We start from the raw sequence: 24461 nt of genomic DNA on the forward strand, positions 1-24461 counted from the left end.
AACAAGCGTTTTCTCTTTGGACTGTGCTGTTTGACATGACTGAAGGGTCGTTCTACATCAGCTTGAGGTTAGAAATGAAAGAGTGCATGAGGTGTGACGGCTTCTTGCTGGTGTTAGCAAACACCTGGTGACTTCTCTTTTCTTAACTGTGCTGAGTGGCTCTCAAAGAGTGAGATCACTTCACTGGACAAGGCCCTCGGATATTTTGGGGGAAGAGACTGAACTCTTTAGTGTGCTTGTACAGGGCGGTGGATGTACACCTTTATTTTCATACAGTCTACATATGAGAGAATGAACTTTGAAGTTGAATTGGCCTGATGTCCCCTCTCTCTTCCATCCCTCCTTCACTCACCCTACCTCCTCCCTTTGTTCACCAGGCAGCCACAATGTTCCTCTGTCATGAGGGAACATCTTCAGCTGCTGGGATGGAGGGAAGGGGACAAGGTACCGAGATAAGTTAGCATTTTACAAATTTCACCAGAGCAGTCACTGAACCAGACATGTAAGCTGATTCTCTTTCTGCTTCCTCTACATAATCTTTGTGTGTGTGTGTGATTTCCCTGGCAGTGGTTGAGTAGAATTTACATTTTAATGGCCTGTTGAAATTAGATCTTGTTTTCTAATGGGGAAAAAAAGCTTTGTGATGTACAGTGTATAGTGTTCTTTTTTTCTTTTTTTAAATTTCATGACTGTTGAAACTGGACAGATAGGAAATATAATATGCTAGCTATGCAATGTCTCCCATTTGGCTAATGGATTATGGAAGTGACGCTTGTTATGTTATACAGCAATATGGTTTAATTCAATAGACAGCCTTTGTGGTAACAGGCATACCTTCCCAATCAAAATGCAATTGATTATTTTTATATGTAAAAAAAAAAAACAAATTGAAAATTATTACGTTTCCAACTCCTGTTTTGTCTCCTTTCTTTTAGAGTAAGTGTAATAAAAAAAACAGGATTTAGATATATACTTTCAGACAGGATAGACCAATAAGCAAATCTTATATTTATACAGCAATTGTCATATAGTTAATAACACACTTCTCACTCCCAAACTAATCATTTCCATAAACAAATCAGATGAGATTGTGTACCCCGAAAGCTGTAATTCATCTGTCCGCAGCTGCTTGTACTGAAAAATATTTTCCACTGTGCAGTGATAACTCATGGATCTTGACTTAAGGGAGAAATGACCAATTTCTTGTAAATAAATTCAAACAAATGTTTTTGACTATTTACAGAAAAAGTGAAATTTTATTTGTCTCCACAGTGAAAGACTATAAGGATTGTAGTAGTATCCCCAGGGTGATATAAACAAAAGTCACTCCACAACATATGAAAGGTTAAGTATACATCTAACATCTGTTCTCAACATCCAACACACACTGTTATGTGATAACATGCACAGCACTGGCAGTGACGATAAGTAGTGCTAAACTTGTTGTAAAAACATCTTTTATGGGAATGACTGGTTTTGGTTAACATTCAATGCATATAAAAACAGCCATAATAAAATTTAAAAAAAAAAAAATATTAAAGCTCGGACAAAGTGAGAAAACACTATAATGTGTCAGAATTACAGTTAGGTCCATGGGTGTTTGGACAACAGCACAATTTTTGTAGTTTTGCCTCTGTACTCCACCCCAGGGGTTTCTAAATCTGACAATCAACATGTGATTGAAGCGCAGATTTTCAGCTTTAATTCAAAAACTTTAGCAAAAGTATTGCATTAAATGATCAGGAATTACAGACTTTTATAGACTATTCCATGGCTATACTCTCTGCTCTCATCCAAAATGCTGCAAAACAGTTTAAAATACAGCACGATTTTCCTTTGTTAAGTACAGAAATGTTAGTTTATCTAGTTATTTTTAAGCCTCTAAAATGTTAGTACTTTCCCGAATTGTTAATACAATATTTTTGTTAAACCCATCCATTTAAAGCTATAAGTCTGCACTTCAATCACAACTTGAATATGTGATTTAAAAATCCACCATGGTGGTGTACAGAGGCAAAACTACAAAGATTCTATTATTGTCCAAACATCTATGGAGTTAACTGTCTGTTTTCCTGAACTGCTTACTTAATAACATTATTGTTGTGCTTGAAAATAAAGGGAAATAAGGGGAAAACGGTTTGAAAATATATTTTTACTTTGACTGTTTTTTGGTATTTTTTTAGTATGCTTTGGACCATCAAAATGAGAACTTAAAAAAATTTGCACAGTTGCACAAAGTTCGTTGAAAACAATAAAACTACAACGAGTAAGTATCAGCTGACATTAAACAACAAGAAATTGCTTTGATATAACAGAAAACACAAAATTGAATTTTTAATTGACATACAGTAGATCTAATATAAACTTTGCCCATCACCCTTCACAACTTCTGACATTTTGTGCAGAGTCTGTCAGTGTTGTGACAGTCTCACAGTCACCACTGCCAGAAAAGGTGTTTATTCCTTAATGAGTATTTACCATGCACTATATGCAGAGACTGAATGAATAATACACTGCGAGAAAAATGAAAACACAAAGGGTTACATACAATGTATGACTAAAATAGACCAACATGCAATATACTCCAAACACTAATAAAACAAAATCCCCTGGGATATTAAAGTCCACTGGCCAGCAATGTCATGTGCCACTGCCCTTTTTTATACCCGCTGTCACACTTATGGCCACTGTTCGAAAAATGCTATAGTCTGTACAGTAATCCAATTCTTTTCCTAAATACAAGCAAAGAAACACACACACACAAAACAGAAGAGAAAAGAAAAGAAAAGCAAAAAGAAAGGACATTAACAGACCTACCACTAGGCAAGAAGCATACAAAGTTCTTGTTGACATGGACACCAAGGCACAGATGGCTGCAAGAAAAGCATTTTTGTTCTGGTTTGTTCTCAGTTTTACTTTGGATTTAAACTGATTTTCTCCTGTCATGTAACACTTTCTTAACATGTTGAGTCCCAGACAAATCCAGTTTGTCTCAAAATCTTCACTGGTCATAGTCCAAACTTTAGATGTTGAGAGTCAAGGAAGAGAATCTGCTCAAATGGTGGCGCGTTTGTTACATGAGACAAGTCTGGCTTCAATCTCTAGCCGGCTTCTTCTTTGCACAGCCCACAGGAAGACTCTAGATTAATCGAAAAAGTTCAAATCTGGAAGCCTAGAAAAAGAGAGCGCAAGCATAAGATGTTACTGTCTAATAATCAGTCACCATTGCAATGGATGTCATACAGAAATGAACCAAAAAACTTACATGGGTTCCATGCCAGGAGCTGTAGGCGCACCATCTATTATTTCATCAGGGAACTCTGGTGAGCCGAACGGTGAGTTGAACTGTTGCCTGAAAGAAGTAGCAATAGTGAAAATACTATCAGCAGGTCATTTAGATTCTTTAATATTCAGAAACACAGCACGAGACATAAGTTTCCCTCACTCAGGATATTTTAGCAGAGAGAATACATGTAAAGTATTCCCTGGATTATCGCGGGGGTGGTCCTGGAACATGATAGGTGAAAAGCCCCGAAGTAGAAATCATATGTTTATTTTATTATTTTTATTATTTATTTTAAGCCATAAAAACCTTTCCCACACTTTTATAAACCCTATTATAACCCTTTTATTCATTTTTTAGGCTAGAAAATGGCAAACCACAAAAATAATAAAAATCTAAAAAAAAATAAAAAATACGTATATACCGCAGTAAGCCACAATATAGATTTACAGGTAACTCTGTGATGTAGTGAGTCCGTGAAAGGTGAACCGCGATGTGATGCAGGAATAGATGCACATGTATAAATGTTTTTTTCTGTGGCACCGTTTCATGTAAAGAAAACGTGTTCATTCAAGCAAATTTGTACACATTTCAATATTTTTTTTGTGTCCAGAATCTGAAAATCTGATAATTTCTGACAATTTATAGATAATTATGTTGAAACAGGGAGCAAGTGGTACGGAAGTGAAATATATAGAGTTATCACTGGTTAATATGAACAGATTGCTCTAAATGAGATTACAAAATGTGTAGGCTTGATACTTACATAGAGAAGCTACTCTGTGAGGTTTCAGGCCCTTGTACTATAGGTGTTGGGGCCATAGAGTCCCTGCATACGTATGTAAAATGAAAGGTAAGAACACAATGTGACGCAAAAGGAAAGTCCAGATCAGTAGAAAAAGAAAAAACAGTGGCTCAATCAGTTATTTAAAAGAAAAACACTGAAAGATTTAAATTAAGTAAGTAGTTGGTGTGGATGTTGAGTATAAAAGAGAAATACATAAAAGCAACACTTACACACTGAAGCTAGAGTGAGGCGAGGGCATGGTATCCCTGGACATACAAAATAAAAGCACATAATATGAAGTGTAACCAAAGTCCAAGATAGCAAAACAAAAAAGGCAAACAGTCCAACACCACAGCTATGGCAACATTATCTTTTCTAACTATTAACAACAAAAACAAAATGAGACATGAAATGAAACATGATCAGGCATAACTGAAGTATATTTTCTAGATTTGAAGCTTCAGTGCATTATGGGATTAAGCATAAATCAGGATGTTTAAATAGACCACCTAATGTGGTGATATTTATGCCATACCTACCTTAAATTAGCAGTATTGTTCATTACCATTAATGTTAAAATATAATTATTGTTGTTATCCATGAACCTTCAAATGCAATGTTTTCTAAAAAAAACATATCTACCTATCTATCTATCTATCTATCTATCTATCTATCTATCTATCTATCTATCTAAAACTTCAATAACTTTTAGCTTTAAACACTTTGTGTTTTCTTATTTTCATGACAGGTGACCTCATAAATTTCATTGTAAATATAATTGTGACTATAATTGGGTATTTGGGTATTTGGGTAATTGGGTGTAATTGCTGCCTGTGCTAAATTACTCTTCCTCAAATAGCGAAGGTGAATGATGGGTTCAGCTGGTGGTATGGAAATACTGTACCAAAGGCTGTACAAGTGACACTCACATGTTGAAGGAAGATGGTGTACTGGAAGTTGGGCGTTGAGCATCCCTGCACACATAAAAAGATACACACACATATACACATGACATGTTCCCTATATGTATTATTTTGTTATGAATAGATCCTTACATGCCGACTTTAAGTTGGAGAGACACAGGGATGTAACCCGCGTTGGTGGACAATGTAGGCTCTGCTTCAAACCACAAAAAAAGAGGTTAGTTTTTTTACTTTCACTTTCTTTTCCTAAACTGAGACCGTATGACTGTTTTTGTGCAGGACAACCATTACCTGTGTAAAATTTTCTGAAAACATCATGTTTAGGAAATTCAGGATACAGATACGTTATGTGGTCAATGTCACGGATGCGGTCCCCGAGGCCACGGATCTCAAGATCTCTCTTGGTGAAAGGCTGGATGTTTTGGATTTTTTGTCCCCCATCTGGGAAAAAAAAAGTTTGATCTGTCACTTCATGTGTATAACCCCCAATTCCAAAAAGAGTTGAAATGTTGTGTAAAATGCAGATATTTTACACAAAAATACTGGCTGCCAACAGTGCTACCCCTCAGCCTCCTAGTAGATGCACCTTTGGTAAAAATTTGGAAACTGTAGGTGATTTCCTTGAGGTCAAGGTCACTGAGAATCAAGCTTGTCCAAGATTTTTAGCAGGTACACATAACAAGATTGGAAAGAAAGTGACTGACTTCTTTAAGTTTGTTGAAGATGTTTTTATCTCTCATCCAAGAGGCTTGGTCGGTTCTACAACCAAAAGGTGGAGACTCCCAGGTATTTCAACCCTAGTTGGGGTTCTCTCTTAAGAAGGTCACTGACCCACTTTTAATCCCATCACAAGGTAAATGCGTGGGTCATTACTGACAGAGATTTTGGGTGAAATCCCTGTGAGATAATGCCTCACCCTATCATGTGACCTTTTCAGGTCACCTGAATGCAAGATGTTCTTCTTGTACTTGCACTTTGGGAGGAACACCCTTCAGTATGAAGGGGAATAAGAAAAACTAGTCGACCCACTCTTGCTTTGACATGCGAGGCAGACAGGCTCAACATAGAAGAGCAAGTGAAACCATTATGCTATTACGTGAACTATTGAGGTCACCTGAAAGACATGAGTGAAGCTTGACACTGCATAGCCACCCACTCTGTTTGATGGTGGCTCACAGAGAACATAGATGGCCCTCTTTCACGCCTCTTTCAAACCATCTGTCTTAAAGAGGGACCTTTATCCTTTAGGTCAGTGTTCATTTTGACAGCAGATTTTGCTTTAGTTTTATTCATAATCTTTTGACTAAAATGCCATTTAGCTTTAGTCATAATTTAACCTCCTCGGACCTGGCGTTCACATATGTGGACATCACATTTTGGGTTGTCTAGACCCAAAATACACAATTTTGCTCTACAAGGGCCTGATATCCACTTACGAGGACATTATACTGCCACTTTTCTATCTAAATTTAAAGCAAATGTCCACATATGTGGATCTCATTTTTCTCAGAAATAAACATCACGTAAAAAAAAAATCACGTAATTCTTTGTTTTTATATTCATCAGGTCCCAATCAGCCCAAATAGCAAAGAGAAATTAAAAATGCATGCCATGAAAGAGTTTGGGTCTTAGGAAGTTAAGCATCTAAATTCTTTTGAGTCTAGTTCTCGTAGACTAAATATCATGGGATTATCCTAGACTAAATCTGATTTCTGAGAGTCACTCCACAAAAGCCTCTTATTTTCCCTGACGTTAAATGTGAAATGTGGTCATATGTCTTCTATTCTCTTATGACATTTTGATACATTTTGGTGAGAAACAGGGAGCACCTGTTCCTTGGCAGCAGCTCAGACGTGTGCATCTAACCTCTCTCCACAAGGATATTACTGATTGGATCACTTCCAAATTTGTCCCGCCTTTATACACAACTTAATAAGTTCTGATTGGATCCCATGACTCGGGAACATTTCCATCATATTTTTATTAATCGACAAAAGTGTCATCATAGTTTTTGTCGTCGTGCATTTGTTTTCGTTTAGTCTTACTTTTGTTAGGAAAAAAAATAGGTTGTTGACGAAAACTATGATGAAAATTATTAGTCAACGGGATTAACATTGCTTTAGGTGCTGAGATGACATAGAACTGAACATTAACTGGTGGTCTGTCAACACTTACTTTCAGTAGCAGACACATAAGCGATGGTGATGCCTCCAATTTCCGAGTCACTAAATCGAAGCAGGAATGTTCCATTGGGCCTGTCTTTGAGAATCAGGTGGAGATGCTGCTTCCCAATGAAACCAAATATCAGCCTGTTGGAGCAAAACACTGTAAGCTTTTTTTATCACAGGCTATTAACGTTCATTGGTGAAACAGCAGCAGAATGTTCCTACCCTTCGCTCCAGTAGGACTTCAGGTGTTTCTTGGTCAGCTCCATTACTCCCTCAAACCACTGCCAGAAGGTAAACGGTCGACCTGGGAGAACCTCCTGTAATGTTGAAAGGCAGCGTAAGATTTGTAGGTCAAACTGGCCTGTGCCAGCAAATAGAAGCACATGCGTACCTTATTAAACTGGGCCCAGGAAACCATCATATTGCTGAAATCCTCATTAAAGTCGGGCTTATCAAAGACCTTCTGTGCCAAGAAGTGTTGGTTGTACTGGTCCAAGTTGTGCTGTGTCCCAACCTCAGATGTAAATTTGCTGTTGAGAGTGGTGTACATCATCCTCCACGGCACGCGGTCCGGCACCACAAAGGGTATTCTGTCCTGATGGCAGTGACATAAAGGCTGATAAAGCGAAAACACTGATACACATATATATATTTTTAATTTGTGAGGGGATGAGTGAAACAAAATTTAAAATGAAAAAAGAAAAAGAAAAATATACAAATGCAGTATTATGGCAAATGTTAAATGTAGACTTTTAGGGAACTGCGTTTATTCCCTCATGATAAATGTCTGCTATTTATTTATGTTCTATTTTTATGTCACTTCCACTTTCCCACACACGGGCTCTAGGGACACTCAACTCTTGCCAAGTTCTGGAAATCAGGTCAAGTGTGTCACTGCACTCATATTTTTTCCACATGACTGCTGCCACACCTATGCTGTTAGCTGCTGCTTCTCCATTTGTGCATTTTATAAGCCACACCTCTCTCCACAGTTGCCTCTGTGTTTCTTCCACCGCAAGGGGAAGTTGATATAATGCCTCGCCAGTCCCTGCTGAATTCCAGTTCAGGGGTGAAGTCAAGAGTATGAAGCACATAGTGTATGTTGTGGCTTTAAAACACTCGTAACAGCACAAAAGACAAACTGCAATACTGAATGTAAAAAGGAAAAATCATCAACAGCAGAAAAGAAGCAAAACAAAAGAAGAACTTCACACTTACTCGCTCAGAAAATGCACAGTCCCATATGATGGTGGCCACAGCATTGTTGTCTTGACTGCCGTGAACAATGACAACCACTGGCTGAGAGATCACCTGTAATCAGACATGTTACGTTACCATAACTACACCGTATGTGTGCTCAGCATGCATTCAACAAAACAGATCATAAGTTAGCAAAATAACTCAAGTCACCTGAGTAATGTGAACAGGTAAACAACAGTCAGAATGCCGGATAGGGTCAAACCTGTATCCTGTACGGAGTCTCACAGCCTGTGATGTTGATCTCTGAGGAGAACAGGAGGGCAAATTTCTCCTCTGTCACAGACTCTGATCCTTTTCTGTCTGCTCTCTTGATTTTCTTGATGGACTGTTAAATCAAAAATAAAAGTTCGCATTTCCCAACGAGGCTGAACATCAATTAAATATGGGCTGAAAATGCAGACCCGCACGTACCATGTTTCTGAAGTTGGAGCAAGTGCTCTTGGTGGCTGCGTTGTGTTCTAAGACGGCCGAATTGTTGATGAGCTCACCAACATTATCACTGCAGGTAACACAATTTCATTGTCAGTTATTTCCTTATACAACTACTGGATAGTCAGTACCTCAATAATAACCACTCAAAGTTTTAACCTCTGTAGTTAATTTGATTTAATTATGTGCTAATCTACAAGATGCTAAACAACAAACAAGATCGTGACATACATCCTGCACAGCCTAAGATCAAATGTACACAGCAGAAATGCTAGCTGATAATATGAGGCGTTCAGTGTTAACTAATAAATCTAGCCAAAACGAAACCAAACACCTGACTCTGTTGTTAATGTTATTGTAGATAAATGCTACAATTGTATAGTTAGGCTTACTCACACTTTTGCCTTTCTATTAAATAATAAATGGTTGCAGTTGATTTGTGTTATCTATGTATCCACATTATTGTGTTAAAATAATGTGGGAAATAATTATTTTAAGGAATGTGGTGATTTTAATTTAACTGTGAACACTCAAACTTTAATAACAATTAATAACCTTAATATTCCAACATGTTCCACAGCAAATAACAGGAGTTTAAGAAGTGGTTTGAAAGTTAGGTGTGAATGTTTCCTGCCAATTATGCTATAAAGAATAAGTAAACATGCCCACAGCTTCCACACGTCCGATATTGGGAAGATTGCAACATTAAGTACATGTCAGATCTTGTCCCATGCTCTGTTTGCTCTGCACAATTTTCTTTGTGGCCTATTTGCTCCGTGTGGCACAGGCACACCTTTGGGGAAGCAGACACACAGACCCGATGCTTCTTATGCATCCATGACAGAGAGCAGAGAGCAGAGGAGAGAGCCAGCGATGGAGCTTGGTCACAGTTTTTATTTCTTCCCTCACAATTTGTCACAGTGAGGATATTCTGTCAAAGTGTGAGGAATTTCAGATTCCAGCCCAGAAACACACGACTCACCCATGTACGTTTGCCAGGTTCCTGGCCTGCATTTCATTAATGATCTGTGCCTTCACCAACACAGGCTTCCCAGGAGCTACCTTCTCTCCCAGCAGATATCGCACAGTTGTGGAGAACTTTGACTGTGTCTTTATCACCTGTGGGGGCTGCTTGTCCACTATAAGAGAGCTGAAAGGGTTACAGAGTTAGAAAACTGTCTTCTTCTTTTAAAAAAAGGTAATAAAGTGAGTCCTTTACACTGCTGTTTGTAAGAAAGGAAACAATGGGACTGTACTACCTTTCAATCAAAACCTGCACAAGTTTTGACAGGCCTTCCTGGAGCTCCGAGGTCAGTTCCCCGGTCAGCATCAACTCTTGTCTCAGGTTTCCATTCATCCCAAGAAGCTGCTCAGCCCTAACAGAGAAAGTATAGAAAGAAAGCAAAAACACAAACACCCAAGCTAGTAAAAAATGCAAAACATTTGTTTAATAACTGACCATTTTATACATTTATAATTCATACAGTCATTCTCCATCAGAGATTTTTTGTCTGTGTTAAATAAGCTGAAATTCTGATGGAGTCATTGGAGTGTCCAGTAAGTGGTAGTTAAAATCAGTAAGTATTCAAGAAAGTGATTACAGTTGATCCTGAGGAGGGATATAAAAAAGGACTTGAATCTAATGGTAGATTGGAGATCACCAAATTCACCACGCTCATCAATAACTGAGAAAAACTGCACTCCATCCAAAAGTTCTAATAATTCATATTTGAGCAAAATGAAGATGGAAACAACAGATCAAACCAACTGCCAGGCCAACTTTGCTACAGCTGGATACTGATCAATAAAGTTTTCAAATAAATCCAAAAATCACTAAAAATATGCAGACTTCAAAAATCCATCTCTTAAATGAGAGTGCGGTATGTTACTGGATTGTGTGCATAAAGGTGTCCTCTTTTTAGTGTTAAACTTGGAACATAAAAACAAGTGTGTCAAAGACACTGAACTGTGGGTTTTAACCAGGACGGCATAAACCAATACCACAAAGGCTGTGAGTACAAATAGTGGAGTGGTTTGCAGCTCACCAGGTCTGCAGGGGGCTGAGGTTGTCATCAAAAGGAAATCCTATGGCTGCTTTGCGCTGCTCCCACCTCCACTCGTTCAGCCTGTTAAGAAATCGGGTCTGGCAGATGCCCAGCAGCTCCATAGACTCCTTCAGCAGCTGTGAACGTTTCTACAAAAACCAGAATCCAAACACATTGCAATTTGATTATTAACTGAAAACAAGTAATCAGGTAATAACTGTTTATCTATCAACTAGCAGTATATTTAAATGAGATGAGGAACATCAAAAATTCAAACAGGTTTAATTAAACGGGATGAAGATCTCGTCTTGTTCTTTGCTGTTAATAATCTGAAAATTTCTAAAGATTAACTTCTAGTTTAACTTCTCTCTAGGATGCCAGTAATGTTGATGATGGTAACATAAGCCGCTGGCTCACCGTGGCCATTGCTTGTATATTGTACTCCAGCTGTTGGATGTGAGTCTGAAGTTTCTTGATTTCTGCATTTGCAGAATCCAGTCCATTCTGCTGGAACGACCCTGTTAAAACAAGAAGCAACATGACATGTCGAGTCTTTCCTGCATTGTTGGGAAATGCTGCTTTGCTTTAAGTTAAAAAATAAAATGGACTTTCCGTGCTGCACGTAGAAAACATATTTTTTTCCCTCAGAAACAAGCTTTCTGACAAAAAAAAAAAGATTGCACAACCTAAAGGTGAGTCTCTTTTGACAGACTGACTTTTGTGTAAGAGCAGCGGGACACACAGACCTAACAAAAACAAGGGAACATTCATCCATCCATTCATCCTCTTCCACTTATGCAATTCAGGGTCACAGAGGGTTGGAGCCTATCCTAGCTATTACAGGGCACACCTAAAAAGTGGGGCACACCTAATGTCTAATGTCTGAACTATGCCTAAGTGAAAAAGCCACGTTGTAACCCTACTCCACAGCATTCCAACCAATCTGACCTGCATCTGCCAAGAAATGTGACGACACGTCGAGTCGACAGAGTGAGGGGTTTTTGGATTCCACTGGAAGTTAGGGTTCCCACAGAAAGACTAAATTTGCAAATTGACTTAATCATGTATGTCTTTGGACTGTGGGAGGAGTTCCCAGAGAGAATACGCAAAGGGCACGGCCAGCCACTGGATTTTAACCTATGACCTTCTTGCTGCAATGAATGAATAAATGATCAGTATTGATCAGTTTGGATGTACGCGTTTGAAAAAAACGTTTGCATAATGCTTTCTTTAAAAAGTGTAATTTCAATACGGCACATGAATACAATCAAAGGGTTTAACCGCATATATCTGTTCATTCATTCTGAAAAACTCTTGTGTTTTTTCTCTTTTGAATGTTTATTATCATTCATTATTTATCCAGTTACTCGATTAATAGAATGAATAATTGATAGATTACTCTATTACCAAAGTAACTATTACTAAAATAGCATGCAGCCTGTTTCATTTGCTCTAACTTTTTCTTACTTTTTTTCTTTATCCTTTACTTCGTACTTTAGACTGTTCGTCTGTTTTAATAGCTTTCTTATCAAAAATATAAAACAGACCATTTCCTTAGGGATTAGTATTTTGATTCTGATTAATCAATAGCTGCAGTCCTACAAACAAAACAACCATGCGGTTCCAACAGCTTCACCACTTGAACAATTAAATGCGTAATAAAAAATTATATCTAATCATACTTCTTTGAGAACATCATGCAAGTACTGTTTATGATGAGGGTCAAATGACCAACATTAAACAAAAAGCACCACGTAGAAGTCCTTTGGTAGTGGGCAGCACCTCCTCTATTGATCATTCAGTTTTATTGGGTCTTCAAAAAGTGAGTGTGTGCTTCACATTTTATCTTACTACATTAAGTCTTGTGTATAATTAGACAAAGCTTGACCTCAAAAACAGTTTGACACATCAAATTAGATAAAGATAAAAAATAAATATCATTAGCAACGTCCCCAGACAATGGGGTTAATGTATCTAAAAAAACAAAAGAACGCCAACATCCATTTAAATATGCCATCTCTGCTTATTCTGCTTTGAAAAATGATAACATCTGCAACTTCCTACTGAGCAGACCAGCTAGAGCTCCATTCACAGCACCTGGATGTTTTTAATTTATGTCGCTGCCAGAGAATGATCTTCTAAATAAAGTTTTTATAAAAACTCTCTCTTTTTCAAGCATTTAAAAACAAATCCTCCAAAAAATTAACAAGTGGAATTAAAATAGGTGAACAGACTCAGAAGCAAAAGAAGCAGAAAATAAAGAAATTATGATTTAACCTTGAAAAACAGGAACTCTGTTGATGTAAGCTGCATTTTTGCCGTTGAAGTCTTTTGGCAATTATTACTGTGGTCTGACTGCTTACGATATTTAAGGCATGTAATCATTCATGTATTGCTAAAGGAAAACATGCGTTTACCCTGTGTGTGTGCACTCTCAAAGTTTTGCCTCTCCCAGTTAAGCTCCTCTTGTATCTGGTGCATCTTTTTTCGGATCTCCTGGACTTCGAGCACCTTCAGGACCAGTTGGTCCACGTCCTGCTTGCTTATATCATTCGTCGGGTACGCTGGGTACTGTGCAGTGGTGGCCTATAAACAGGAAAAATGTTAAACGGACTTGCAAAGCACCACACAAAGCACTTGTACATTTAATCCCTCTTCAACAATACTTCTCATCAATTCTGCCTCGTGGCTTGTGACTGCCAGCTATTACCAGTGTATTTTTATAAGGGTAGACGTAAACTTGAAACAATGATGTCTTGTGGGGATTTCTAAGAAGAGCTAAGCTGTTTTATGTTGCAAGATGACATCTTTGGAAATGCAAGTTAGATTTGATCAAAAACATACATGTATCAGGTCAGCATGAGTTATGACTCCTGACTAATGATTATATGCACAAAATAACGTTGTTGTTTTTTAAATAACTGCACAAATTTTATTGCCATTCATTGCATAAAACCAGCGCCTCTTCTGGTAGATAATTCCACTACCTAACAGATATGAAGTTCATTAAGGAAGATCTGTAATCACTCATCTATCTGCTTTCGTGGGTGTTAGTCTGTTTTCCTGTTCTTAAAACCGCTCGCTCTCACTACCACTTTCCCACACTGTCAATCTCAATAATCGAAGCAGTTACTCTAGTTCAATCAGAGCCAATCAGCATCCACTTTACGTGGCTTAAATCTGTGCTCTTCCTACATGCTTCCTCCCCCCATCTCCACCTCACCGACTTGCCACACCTGCTATAACACTGTTCCTATTGACAGACTCAAAGATGCTTTGATATCAAGGATTTGAACTGCTGCTACAACTGGGGATTTACGTTTCAGCAGGAAATCTATGCAGTTGGCACGTTGTAATCAAAAACCCCTATGAAACCCTAAAATGTAACCAACCTGGAAATATAACAACACGTCTCAATAATAAGGAATAATAATCACAGTATCAACATAAGGACTAACACGAGAGACTGCCAAAATAGGCAGAATTGAGGTGAGGGATGTACTGGGACGTGGAAAAACTTGTGGGATAAATACGTTTGCCTTTGAAAAAAAAAACTAGTTAGACTTAACATAAAAGGGACTTACTCCGGTTATCAGAGCCCTCTCCTGCCTGAGGATGTCTCTGACCATCAATGCAAACTTCAGTGGCTGCTGGTGAAACATTTCCTGTAAAATAAGCAAATAATACCACTAATTATAAGTATGCAATAATGAATGCAAATGATATCAAAGACAATGCATTCCTAACATGTATGTTGTAGCAGGTTTAAGGAAGTTTCTAACGTTGTCATAAAGTCTACCAAGGTTTTTGCACTCTTCAGAAGTTTGAAGGGATCCAAGCAACAAAAGCTGCAGAAGGCTGAAAAATCTAAACAGGAATTTCTGCAAAGGTGAAATTTTATGGGTGATGGTAAAGCCCAAAAACTAAAATAAAATGTCACTTTCTTTCTAAACAAATTGATAATTTCTTTGGCTTTATTGGTGGTCTCACTTAATCAAACCTGCTCCCCTACCATGTTCCTGCTCATCTGCACCAGCTTCATCTTCTCGACAACATTGGCATTCTGCTGAGCAACGGATTGCAGCATGCTGATGCCCTGGTCCAACAGAATTTGAGCTTGACTCTCTTGCTCTACCTTTTCCTGTGAAAAGTCCTCCCTGTGAGAGCACACACACACACACACACACACACACACACACACACACGCACGCACACAATCCCTTATGAATAAACACATGCAATATTTATTAAGAATAAACATGCATAGTGTGTATATATAAACTATACAAGCATGTACATGTACAGTATGTGTGTGCATCATACCATCGTTGGTTCTCTATCCATTCAGATATGTAATGCCTGACTTCAATCGGGAAGGAGTTTGGTGGATAGAGGCTGCTGACTGTCTCATAAGGCAGATGCTGCAACATCTGGGTCATGTGTATCCACTGGGTCATGATCACGCAGAGCTAGGAAGTAAAAGGAAATGACATGTTTCTAACTTTTCCCATGACTTTTTTTTTTTTAAACACAGTGAAACTAAACAGCGCATCTTTCTGATTCAACATTCAGGTGCTCCTTCATTCACCAGGTGACGCTACAGTCAGTAGTGTTTGATTTGATTTTTTACTCTAGATGCCCCTCCTGACCCCCAAGGGAGCTGTGTCTCCTCTGGGATCAGACTAGAGAGCTTTTCCTTGTTAGGCTAATGTGCTAACCACTACTTTATGGATCCAGAGGGAGAAGGAGAATACAGATCAAAATTATCTGAATGTTTGTCAAAGAGACAAGAGCTGGGTCAGCGGCGTCACTCTTTATGGAGAAAAGGTTAGGTTTTTTTTATTTATCACCCAATATGATTTTCATCTCAATACATACATACACATGCAGCATGTAACATTGTTCGTGTTTTTATAAACAAGCCAGCCATTGCTGCGATACCGCTTTAGCCCTGACAACCATCTGTTCGGCCGACTCTGCAACATGTGCTGAAAGCAGGCCTGAGCACATTTAAACAATGAGGAAAAAAAACTCTGAGCTGCTCTGTTGACACCATATTTTATTTCCTACCTATCACTAGGCGCCCTTTCCTGCATACCAGACAGCACATAAGCCAAACAACAGTAACCGTGAATCTCGGTGATAGGCCAGTATTGGTTGGTCATACTAAGGATCCACTGAATAGCACAACAAAGCAGCTAATTTTTTTTATTTTTTGTTTTTTTAATTTATAATTTTATCAATTAGTAATATCTGCAACAGACATCAGAGCTCAACTGCGTCAGTAGCAAACATGCACATATGCTGTTCATAAACAGTTTACAGTATCCACAGCTGTGGAGATATAAATGTTATAAAATGATCCTGCTGGGATCAACCAACTACATGCTATGAGCTTAGGATAAACAATCTAACTGCACGCTTGTTTTTCTAAGGCTAACATGAAAGTCAGACAATTGAGCAGAAGTTAAACTTTCCAACAGACATGTTGATGAGCCGTTTGATTTTCACTGTGATACAAAGCCTTGCATATCTTTTGACATTAATACTGTGATTATGTAAGTTGAAGGATTTCCTGATTTGTTACTAATTTAAGTTGGTGGAAACATGAGGCACATGTTGTAGGATCTCTCCAACAGAAATGATATGCCTTTTAAGGCAGTGTGACTACAAGCAAGAAAAGTCTTATTCCCAAGTCATGATTTCTGTTTTGTAACATTGAGCAACTTTTTTAATACTGGTGTGTCTTAACTGACGAAACAAAGCATTGCGTAACAGCTTCTCCACTGAGCAAGCCACAATTCCTAAAATCCAGCAACTATCACTCCACAGCTGCTTAGATTAGTGAGTGTGCACGTGTGTATTGGATTGCGTTTGCAGTGTTACATATTTACATGTATGTTTTTGCATTTTGAATAGCAAACTTTTGACAAAGTGCACTGCTTCAAGAACCTCTTTATTATAAAAAGAAATGTCAATTTTTATCATGTTATAGTCTCACATTTATCTTTTACTTAAAATTGTAAAAAATGCATCATCTCAGTGTTGTGGCACTTTTTTACCATGCTATCAAAAGCTTTGTCAAATATAAACAGCTTTTCAGATCTTTATCATTAAAAATTCCAGCATGTTAAAAACAGTAACTGGCACAACCACAAAGGCAAATGTAGATGTCTGTCTGTGTGTAGACAAAACACAGTAATAAAACCCGGTTTAAACATGGTTGTGGTCTAAAAGCTCATCCATGCAACTAACAGTAATTAACCTGTTACCTGTTACAGTAACTAAATTCTTCCGAGTCCCGGTATTCTTGTGGACGTTACGTTAATATGCAACACCCACGTAAACATCGACGAAGGCCAGACAAACCCCATAAAACCCACTCCTTCCTTGTAAAGACAACACACGCCACTAAGGATGAGTTATGAATAGCCAAAGGAACACAACAAGAGATTCAAAACTGTTGATCTGATACAGATCCCAGTAAGATCAAGCAGTAAAAGTCTATTCCACAGAAGTGCCACCCCTCAGGTCACAGAATCCCAACATACTTAGGTGCTACGCAACAATGCAGCCAGTTTTAATGCTCAGAAGAAACTTATCATTTTAAGAGTTTTAGTACAGAGCAGCTCACTCTAACCCGACATGATCATTTAGTGACCAGTCTTTATATGCTTATGAAAACTACAACTACAGATATTATGTTTGATTTCTTCACTTCACTCACGGTGAGAAAATGTATGGTAAATGTAATGTTGGATCCTGTTAATGCTGACACTGAGAAACCATCTATGAAGAGACGTTTATAACAGTAAAGGACTTTATAACTTTGATATAGTCCTACATGAATATGACTGAATATTACTTGACAGATTTTACTCTAAAATAGAAACAGCATAACAGAAATAACTTCAATGTACATGTGATTGGCAATTTCATGTTCCTAGTCCCTCTGGTTGGGCTGTAACATTAGATTTGGGCAACACAGTACCCAAAACAGCTCAGAGCGAAATGTATGGAAAAAACCTACAGGCTGGAATACAGGTCTTTCTGATCTTGTTTCTTGTGTTTTGACTGAACTGGTTCTAGAGCTATAATTATGTAGTTGTATGCAGGAGTATGAAAAAACACATTGGAATTAGTTGAGTCTTTTCCCCTATATACAGTGGCTTGCAAAAGTATTCGGCCCCCTTGAACTTTTCCACATTTTGTCACATTACAGCCACAAACATGAATCAGTTTTATTGGAATTCCACGTGAAAGACCAATACAAAGTGGTGTACACGTGAAATGTGGAAAGAAAATCATACATGATTCCAAACATTATTTACAAATAAATAACTGAAAAGTGGGGTGTGCGTAATTATTCAGCCCCCTGAGTCAATACTTTGTAGAACCACCTTTTGCTGCAATTACAGCTACCAGTCTCTACCAGCTTTGCACATCTAGTCCTTGCCCATTCTTCTTTGCAAAACAGCTCCAGCTCAGTCAGATTAGATGGACAGCGTTTGTGAACAGCAGTTTTCAGATCTTGCCACAGATTCTCGATTGGATTTAGATCTGGACTTTGACTGGGCCATTCTAACACATGGATATGTTTTGTTTTAAACCAGTCCATTGTTGCCCTGGCTTTATGTTTAGGGTCGTTGTCCTGCTGGAAGGTGAACCTCCCCCCAGTCTCAAGTCTTTTGCAGACTCCAAGAGGTTTTCTTCCAAGATTGCCCTGTATTTGGCTCCATCCATCTTCCCATCAACTCTGACCAGCTTCCCTGTCCCTGCTGAAGAGAAGCACCCCCAGAGCATGATGCTGCCACCACCATATTTGACAGTGGGGATGGTGTGTTCAGAGTGATGTGCAGTGTTAGTTTTCCGCCACACATAGCGTTTTGCATTTTGGCCAAAAAGTTCCATTTTGGTCTCATCTGACCAGAGCACCTTCTTCCACATGTTTGCTGTGTCCCCCACATGGCTTGTGGCAAACTGCAAACGGGACTTCTTATGGTTTTCTGTTAACAATGGCTTTCTTCTTGCCACTCTTCCATAAAGGCCAACTTTGTGCAGTGCACGACTAATAGTTGTCCTATGGACAGATTCCCCCACCTGAGCTGTAGATCTCTGCAGCTCGTTCAGAGTCACCATGGGCCTCTTGGCTGCATTTCTGATCAGAGCTCTCCTTGTTCAGCCTGTGAGTTTAGGTGGACAGCCTTGTCTTGGTAGGTTTACAGTTGTGCCATACTCCTTCCATTTCTGAATGATCGCTTGAACAGTGCTCCGTGGGATGTTCGAGGCTTGGGAAATCTTTTTGTAGCCTAAGCCTGCTTTAAATTTCTCAATAACTTTATCCCTGACCTGTCTGGTGTGTTCTTTGGACTTCATGGTGTTGTTGCTCCAAATATTCTCTTAGACAACCTCTGAGGCCGTCACAAGACAGCTGTGGAGCTGTTTTGCAAAGAAGAATTGGCAAGAATTTCAGTCTCTCGATGTGCAAAGCTGGTAGAGACATACCCTAAAAGACTGGCAGCTGTAATTGCAGCAAAAGGTGGTTCTACAAAGTATTGACTCAGGGGGCTGAATAATTACGCACACCCCACTTTGCAGTTATTTATTTGTAAAAAATGTTTGGAATCATGTATGATTTTCGCTCCACTTCTCACGTGTACACCACTTTGTATTGGCCTTTCACGTGGAATTCCAATAAAACTGATTCATGTTTGTGGCTGTAATGTGACAAAATGTGGAAAAGTTCAAGGGGGCCGAATACTTTTGCAAGCCACTGTAAACTGGGTTAGGGCTTTTGTAAAGTGGCTCTTTGCGGTAGCCAAAAAGCTGGTTTGTTCGACAGTTTTACCCTCACAACTACGTTTACACTGTCAAGCAGCAGCTTATAACAAAGTTTTTATTCTCTCAGTTATCTAGAATCTTACCGTGCTATACTTGCTATACTGGTTGGGTTGACTTTGTTTGAGTTTAAGTGGCAATCCATCACTACCCTAGCCTTTTCCTCTTTAAGCTGTTTAACAAACATAACTGAATTACTGCCAAGTCAGAGGATTGCAAAATACAACACTGGTGTTTAAGAAATAACTGTTGCAATCAATCAAAGGATAGCATCATAGCATATTTGTCAGATTACCAATTCAGGCTTTTAGTGGTCTACGCAAGTCTTTCTGCCCCTTATGTCACTAGTTTGTAGTCGTGGAAACTCATGCCTGCCTGCCGATTCCTCGCTTTCTGTGCCTACGTTTTCTGTCATTTATTTAACATTTTTCCATTAAAGAACACTAATCAGTTTATTTTTTTCAAGACTGTGCATGTTTGTATTGTGTGATTACATAATATGATTATACTAACATTATCCCAACATCAGGAGGCTGCTGCACGTACATCTCTCTGGTGTGCAGAACAGCTTCCCAGCATTTATCCCCTGACAGTAATTCAGAATGATCAACTTTCTTCTGTCACTTTTTGGCCTCACAAGTTGAAGTAGATGACAAAACTGCAACAAGTCCGGTTGAAATCGTTTGCAAGGCCAAATATTTACTTCCTATTTTTATGATAATGTCTAATATAGGCTAGATGTGAGTGGACGTGTCAAATCATGGGAGTTTCCCCAGCTGGGAGGCGGGGGGTTCTACAGTGTAGAACAAAGTTAAAGAAAGAGATCACTTTAATTGTCTTCTAACATGTAAACTTGCTCATATTATGCGATTCTACACAGATTAGTTTATGGGAGTTTGCTTTTTCAAGCAAATCTTTATCACGTAGCTACAATATGATTGTTTTTTCTGGTTGCATTTTCATAAAGTTACCCAAAATGTGCACCATAGAGAAATCCCCCTTAAACGGAAGCACTGCATGATCAGCAAATGAAAACAGTAGTTTTTATCTGACTGGCACTGTTGCTGTGAAATGAAATAATTAAAACGAGAATCCATCAGGACAATTGAGAAAATGTGCAACAGTTGTATTATGTTTTGTACTTTATCACTTTGTATTATTTTTCCATATTCATCATTTTTATCAGTTAATGCATTATTCAAAAACCTTGGCCAGTGAAGGCTTTTGCAGTGTTCCAGAGACTGCGCTGTCTGCAGACTGCCCTGGTGAATTCAGTCAAAATACGAAGGAGGACAGACGCACTGCTACTGAAGAAGCTCGTTCATATCTTCTTATGTTGATGGCCAAATGTGTCACTAGGTCAAGGTACGCTGTCATAAACAAGCAGTACCATAAAAAAGCCCCTTTTATTTTCACAGCTCAATGCTTTAAACTGTGTAATAAAAACAAATATTCAGCTTTTCACCAGGGACACAATATATCTATTTTTTCTGAATACTGGGTGAAATAGGGAAAAACCCATATCTACCTGAAGACCTTCTGTTCATCTCATTGTATATGATAAAATCTGTTACGGGGTAGTCAAACCATAACTGGTCATTTTCCACTGGCATTCTCAGAAACCAATGTGGGGAAATTTGCTTTTCTTATGCGACTGTTTTGAACTGGTTACTTATGAAAACAAGAAAATCGAATTATATGACTAGAGAAAATCCTATAATTTGGCTCATGGGGAGAAGAATGACTCCTTTAAGCCTTTTCAGTTAGCTTCACTTTTCTAAATATACACCCTTCCTAACACAATCTCCTACCACTCACAGTAAATAAAGATTACTTCTAATTATTTCATCATTTCAATTCTAAATCATCCAGCCAATTATTCAGTAAAATGGTAGAAAAAAACAAAACATCCCATAGAAGGTTAAAAATCTTTGGAAAATTTGTTTTGGTGATGAATTCAATTTAAGTCTGAAACAGCAGGGCGGCTCATCAGTGATCCAAAGTACCTCCATATTTCCAAAAACGCGTTGCTGCTTTTTGTCTCAAACAATAGCAAACATAATATAATATAATACTGCAGAAGACACACTCAACCTTTACTTTTGGTGACTCATACATATCAGAAAATTTAGACTAATAGTAAGAGTAACTGATTAATAAAATCATTAGATTACTTGATGAGTTCAAATGAATATTCTTGAAAAGCAAAAGTGAAATTGCTGCTGAGTGATGTTTTTTATTATAGTTTTCAGAAGATTTCTACAGTTATAACTATAACCATTCAGAAACAAATCCTATAAAACATCAAGATCGAGTCTAAATCTTGCTTTGGCCAATGCTGAGAGCATTGCCAGAACTCGAGCTGCTCTGCAAGTCAAACTAGATGACGGCAAATTACTTTCAAATTACCAAAAGGATTTGTTTCTACATCATGTTCTGTAAAAAGAAAAGTTCCAGTGTACATACCAGTCTGGCAGACCAATATTAGCTGGCCAATACATCAGTCAGGCTCTACTAAGGAGCACGCTGCAGTGCCTAAACTACTTTTAAATGCTGAATGCAGCATTTCTTATTTCTCAGCCTGACAACTAACTTTTAAAACTTCATAATGAACTCAACCACGACAGCACAACTAAAGCATTTGCTTCCCCTACTGACCAAGCAAACCATGTCTTTTGAAGCTAAACGCCGAATCATCCTTTTTCTGATAAGTAAGGCTAAAGTTCTCTGTGCTTTAAGTGAGATCAACAAAATGACTCCCCCGGCAACTGAAAAAATTGTGCACAAAGCTGAAGTACAACACGTAGAGTGAGCAAGGCCCTCAGTTTTGACACAAAGAAGAAGAGATTTCTCCTCCAAGGCCAACACAGATTATGTTGTGTACAGCGTAGACAGACGCAAACATAAAAGCCAAAAAAATGCAGAAGAATGTAGAGAACAACCACTTTTCCATGTGCAAAAGCATCTCCCTCTTTGCAGCTTATGCTTTGACTCTTTTGTGTGAGTGCAATAAAATAAAGGTTGTAGAGTCACACACAACAGTCACACAAATCAAACTATTTGATTTGAAAGAGAAACCAAGAGACTTCCGCTTGTTTCTTTCATGTGCTGTGGGAAGTAGTGGGTAGGACTCTCATGTTTCTAGGACTACTATCTGATGGCTAGTTTATAGTGCGAATCATTTTCATGATTGTGCCCATCTGCCTGCCAGGAGCGGTGCCTTATCGCTGAACATTTGCAGGACATAACCTTGTCTTCACACAGCACGCATCAGTTACAAGCTGTGTGTTGTTTTCACAGCGGTGCCAGGCTGAAAACCGAATCCCTGCCAGAGTAACTATCTTTAGTTATTCTAAAGACTTAAAAGTGCACACTTGCACACAAAGGAAATGTTGTTTTACTACAACTATATTATTTGTGAGATGTCATAAGATTACTGGATTAGATGATATGAACTTGATGCCTATAATTATTTCTGGTTCCATCCAGTATAAGTGTTGATGCCACATAAACGGCACACATTTTGGAGTAATGAGGGCACAGGATGAAACAGTTGGACAGCAAGGCATGAAGGGAGGGACTAAGGTGAATAGGCAACATTCATGCTGCCTTGATAATTACATAACTCCCTTCCACGTTTCGTAAAAGACAAGTAAGTACCAAATACGTATTTAGAAGATAAAAAATATCTTTAAAAAAAATCATAATCACTATTTTGGTGTTAAAAAAAATAAAACGTGACATAACCGCGATGTAAGGCTGTGTTTAAGGCCGACGGACGTCCATCCTGCCTGTTGTTTCAAAAGCAAAACATGACAAACACTCACACATCATCCATTACGCGCGATTCTAGGAACTGACACGGCTTCGTACTGAGCGGAGATAACACCAGCAGAATGAAACAAGGCACATTGACGCTTACCTTGGGCTAAGTAGAGAACTCAAAACATTGAAAGAAAAACAATTGCTGCAGCTCGTCGCCTCTTCCCCCTCTGCTGGGCTTACAAGTCCACCGAACAGTCCTACAGAACGTGCCCTTCCTCCATCACTCAGTGTCTCGATGTAATGCTGAAGCTGAATTCGGAAAGCTGGGCAATACGCGTCGATAAAACGGAAGAAAACGGAACTTTCAGTGCCAGCCCTTCGCGCTGGGCGCAGGCAACTTTTAACAACGTAGAAACTAGGTTAGACTCACTTCCCTGTTACGCACGAACAGAGGAGCGCGCTTTATTTCCTGCCTTCAAGTTCGCACATGACCCTGGGTACTGTGTGTTTGCAGTTGGGCCAGCTACCAGGGCTGCTGTATGATTCAGTATGAAGTGTTCCCGAACAGGAAAACTGCTCTTTTTTTCCTTTCTTTTTTTAGTCTGGGACATGTGTTTGTCTAGTCATTACTTTGGAATTTAGGCTACGTGAATTTTGCACTATCTGTGTCTGTGGAAGACCGCGAGAGGGGGTATACTGCTGCCTCGGTATTTATCATTGCGCTGAAACAGAAACTGTAAGTGAGTGTAGTGGGCATGGTGAACTTCCAGAGAACGAGTCGTAGGCGGAGTAATGTTGAGTCATTTTGCAACATAATGTAGTCTGACTTCCAGTAAGGAGACACATGATACCATATCTGCAAATGGCAGTGCCTTCAAGAGGGATAACTTCCCAACGGTAAAGCAGAGGGAAACTTATCAGACTCGCACTATTCGTCAACATGAAGGATTTAACTTTCTTTGA

The 24461-nt window shown here is 38.7% G+C and overlaps 1 protein-coding gene across 2 annotated transcripts; it reads right to left on the reverse strand.

Moving 5' to 3' along the window:
• Positions 1-1226: 1226 nt before the first annotated feature.
• On the reverse strand, positions 1227-24043 carry stat6 (signal transducer and activator of transcription 6, interleukin-4 induced). Of its 2 annotated transcripts, none has more exons than XM_031746852.2 (22): positions 23656-24043; positions 15219-15364; positions 14908-15052; positions 14480-14560; positions 13313-13481; positions 11313-11413; positions 10896-11044; positions 10110-10226; positions 9833-10000; positions 8833-8920; positions 8624-8746; positions 8380-8472; positions 7553-7756; positions 7384-7478; positions 7169-7302; positions 5285-5434; positions 5126-5189; positions 5000-5044; positions 4301-4336; positions 4050-4112; positions 3266-3352; positions 1227-3172 (listed from the first exon to the last, which is right to left on the reverse strand). In XM_031746852.2, the coding sequence occupies exons 2-22, from the start codon at positions 15350-15352 to the stop codon at positions 3145-3147; spliced, it is 2274 nt and encodes a 757-aa protein (XP_031602712.1). In that variant the 5' UTR covers positions 15353-15364; positions 23656-24043; the 3' UTR covers positions 1227-3144. The 2 variants fall into 2 exon arrangements, with proteins under 2 accessions (XP_031602712.1, XP_031602713.1); XM_031746853.2 differs by having other exon boundaries at positions 5126-5186; positions 23656-24041.
• Between the last annotated feature and the right edge of the window lie 418 nt (positions 24044-24461).

Source organism: Oreochromis aureus, linkage group 20 (genome assembly GCF_013358895.1).
Source record: "Oreochromis aureus strain Israel breed Guangdong linkage group 20, ZZ_aureus, whole genome shotgun sequence".
Taxonomy (NCBI): Eukaryota; Metazoa; Chordata; class Actinopteri; order Cichliformes; family Cichlidae; genus Oreochromis; species Oreochromis aureus.

Excerpts from the sequence above, each read along its gene's own strand:
- stat6 (XM_031746852.2), bottom strand. The coding sequence starts at position 15,352 with ATGACCCAGTGGATACACATGACCCAGATGTTGCAGCATCTGCCTTAT. Across the intron at positions 8,473-8,623 it reads AGACTCCGTACAGGATACAG|GTGATCTCTCAGCCAGTGGT; the intron begins GTTTGACCCTAT and ends GTCTGATTACAG. Across the intron at positions 7,757-8,379 it reads ACTGTGCATTTTCTGAGCGA|GACAGAATACCCTTTGTGGT; the intron begins GTAAGTGTGAAG and ends CACTGCCATCAG.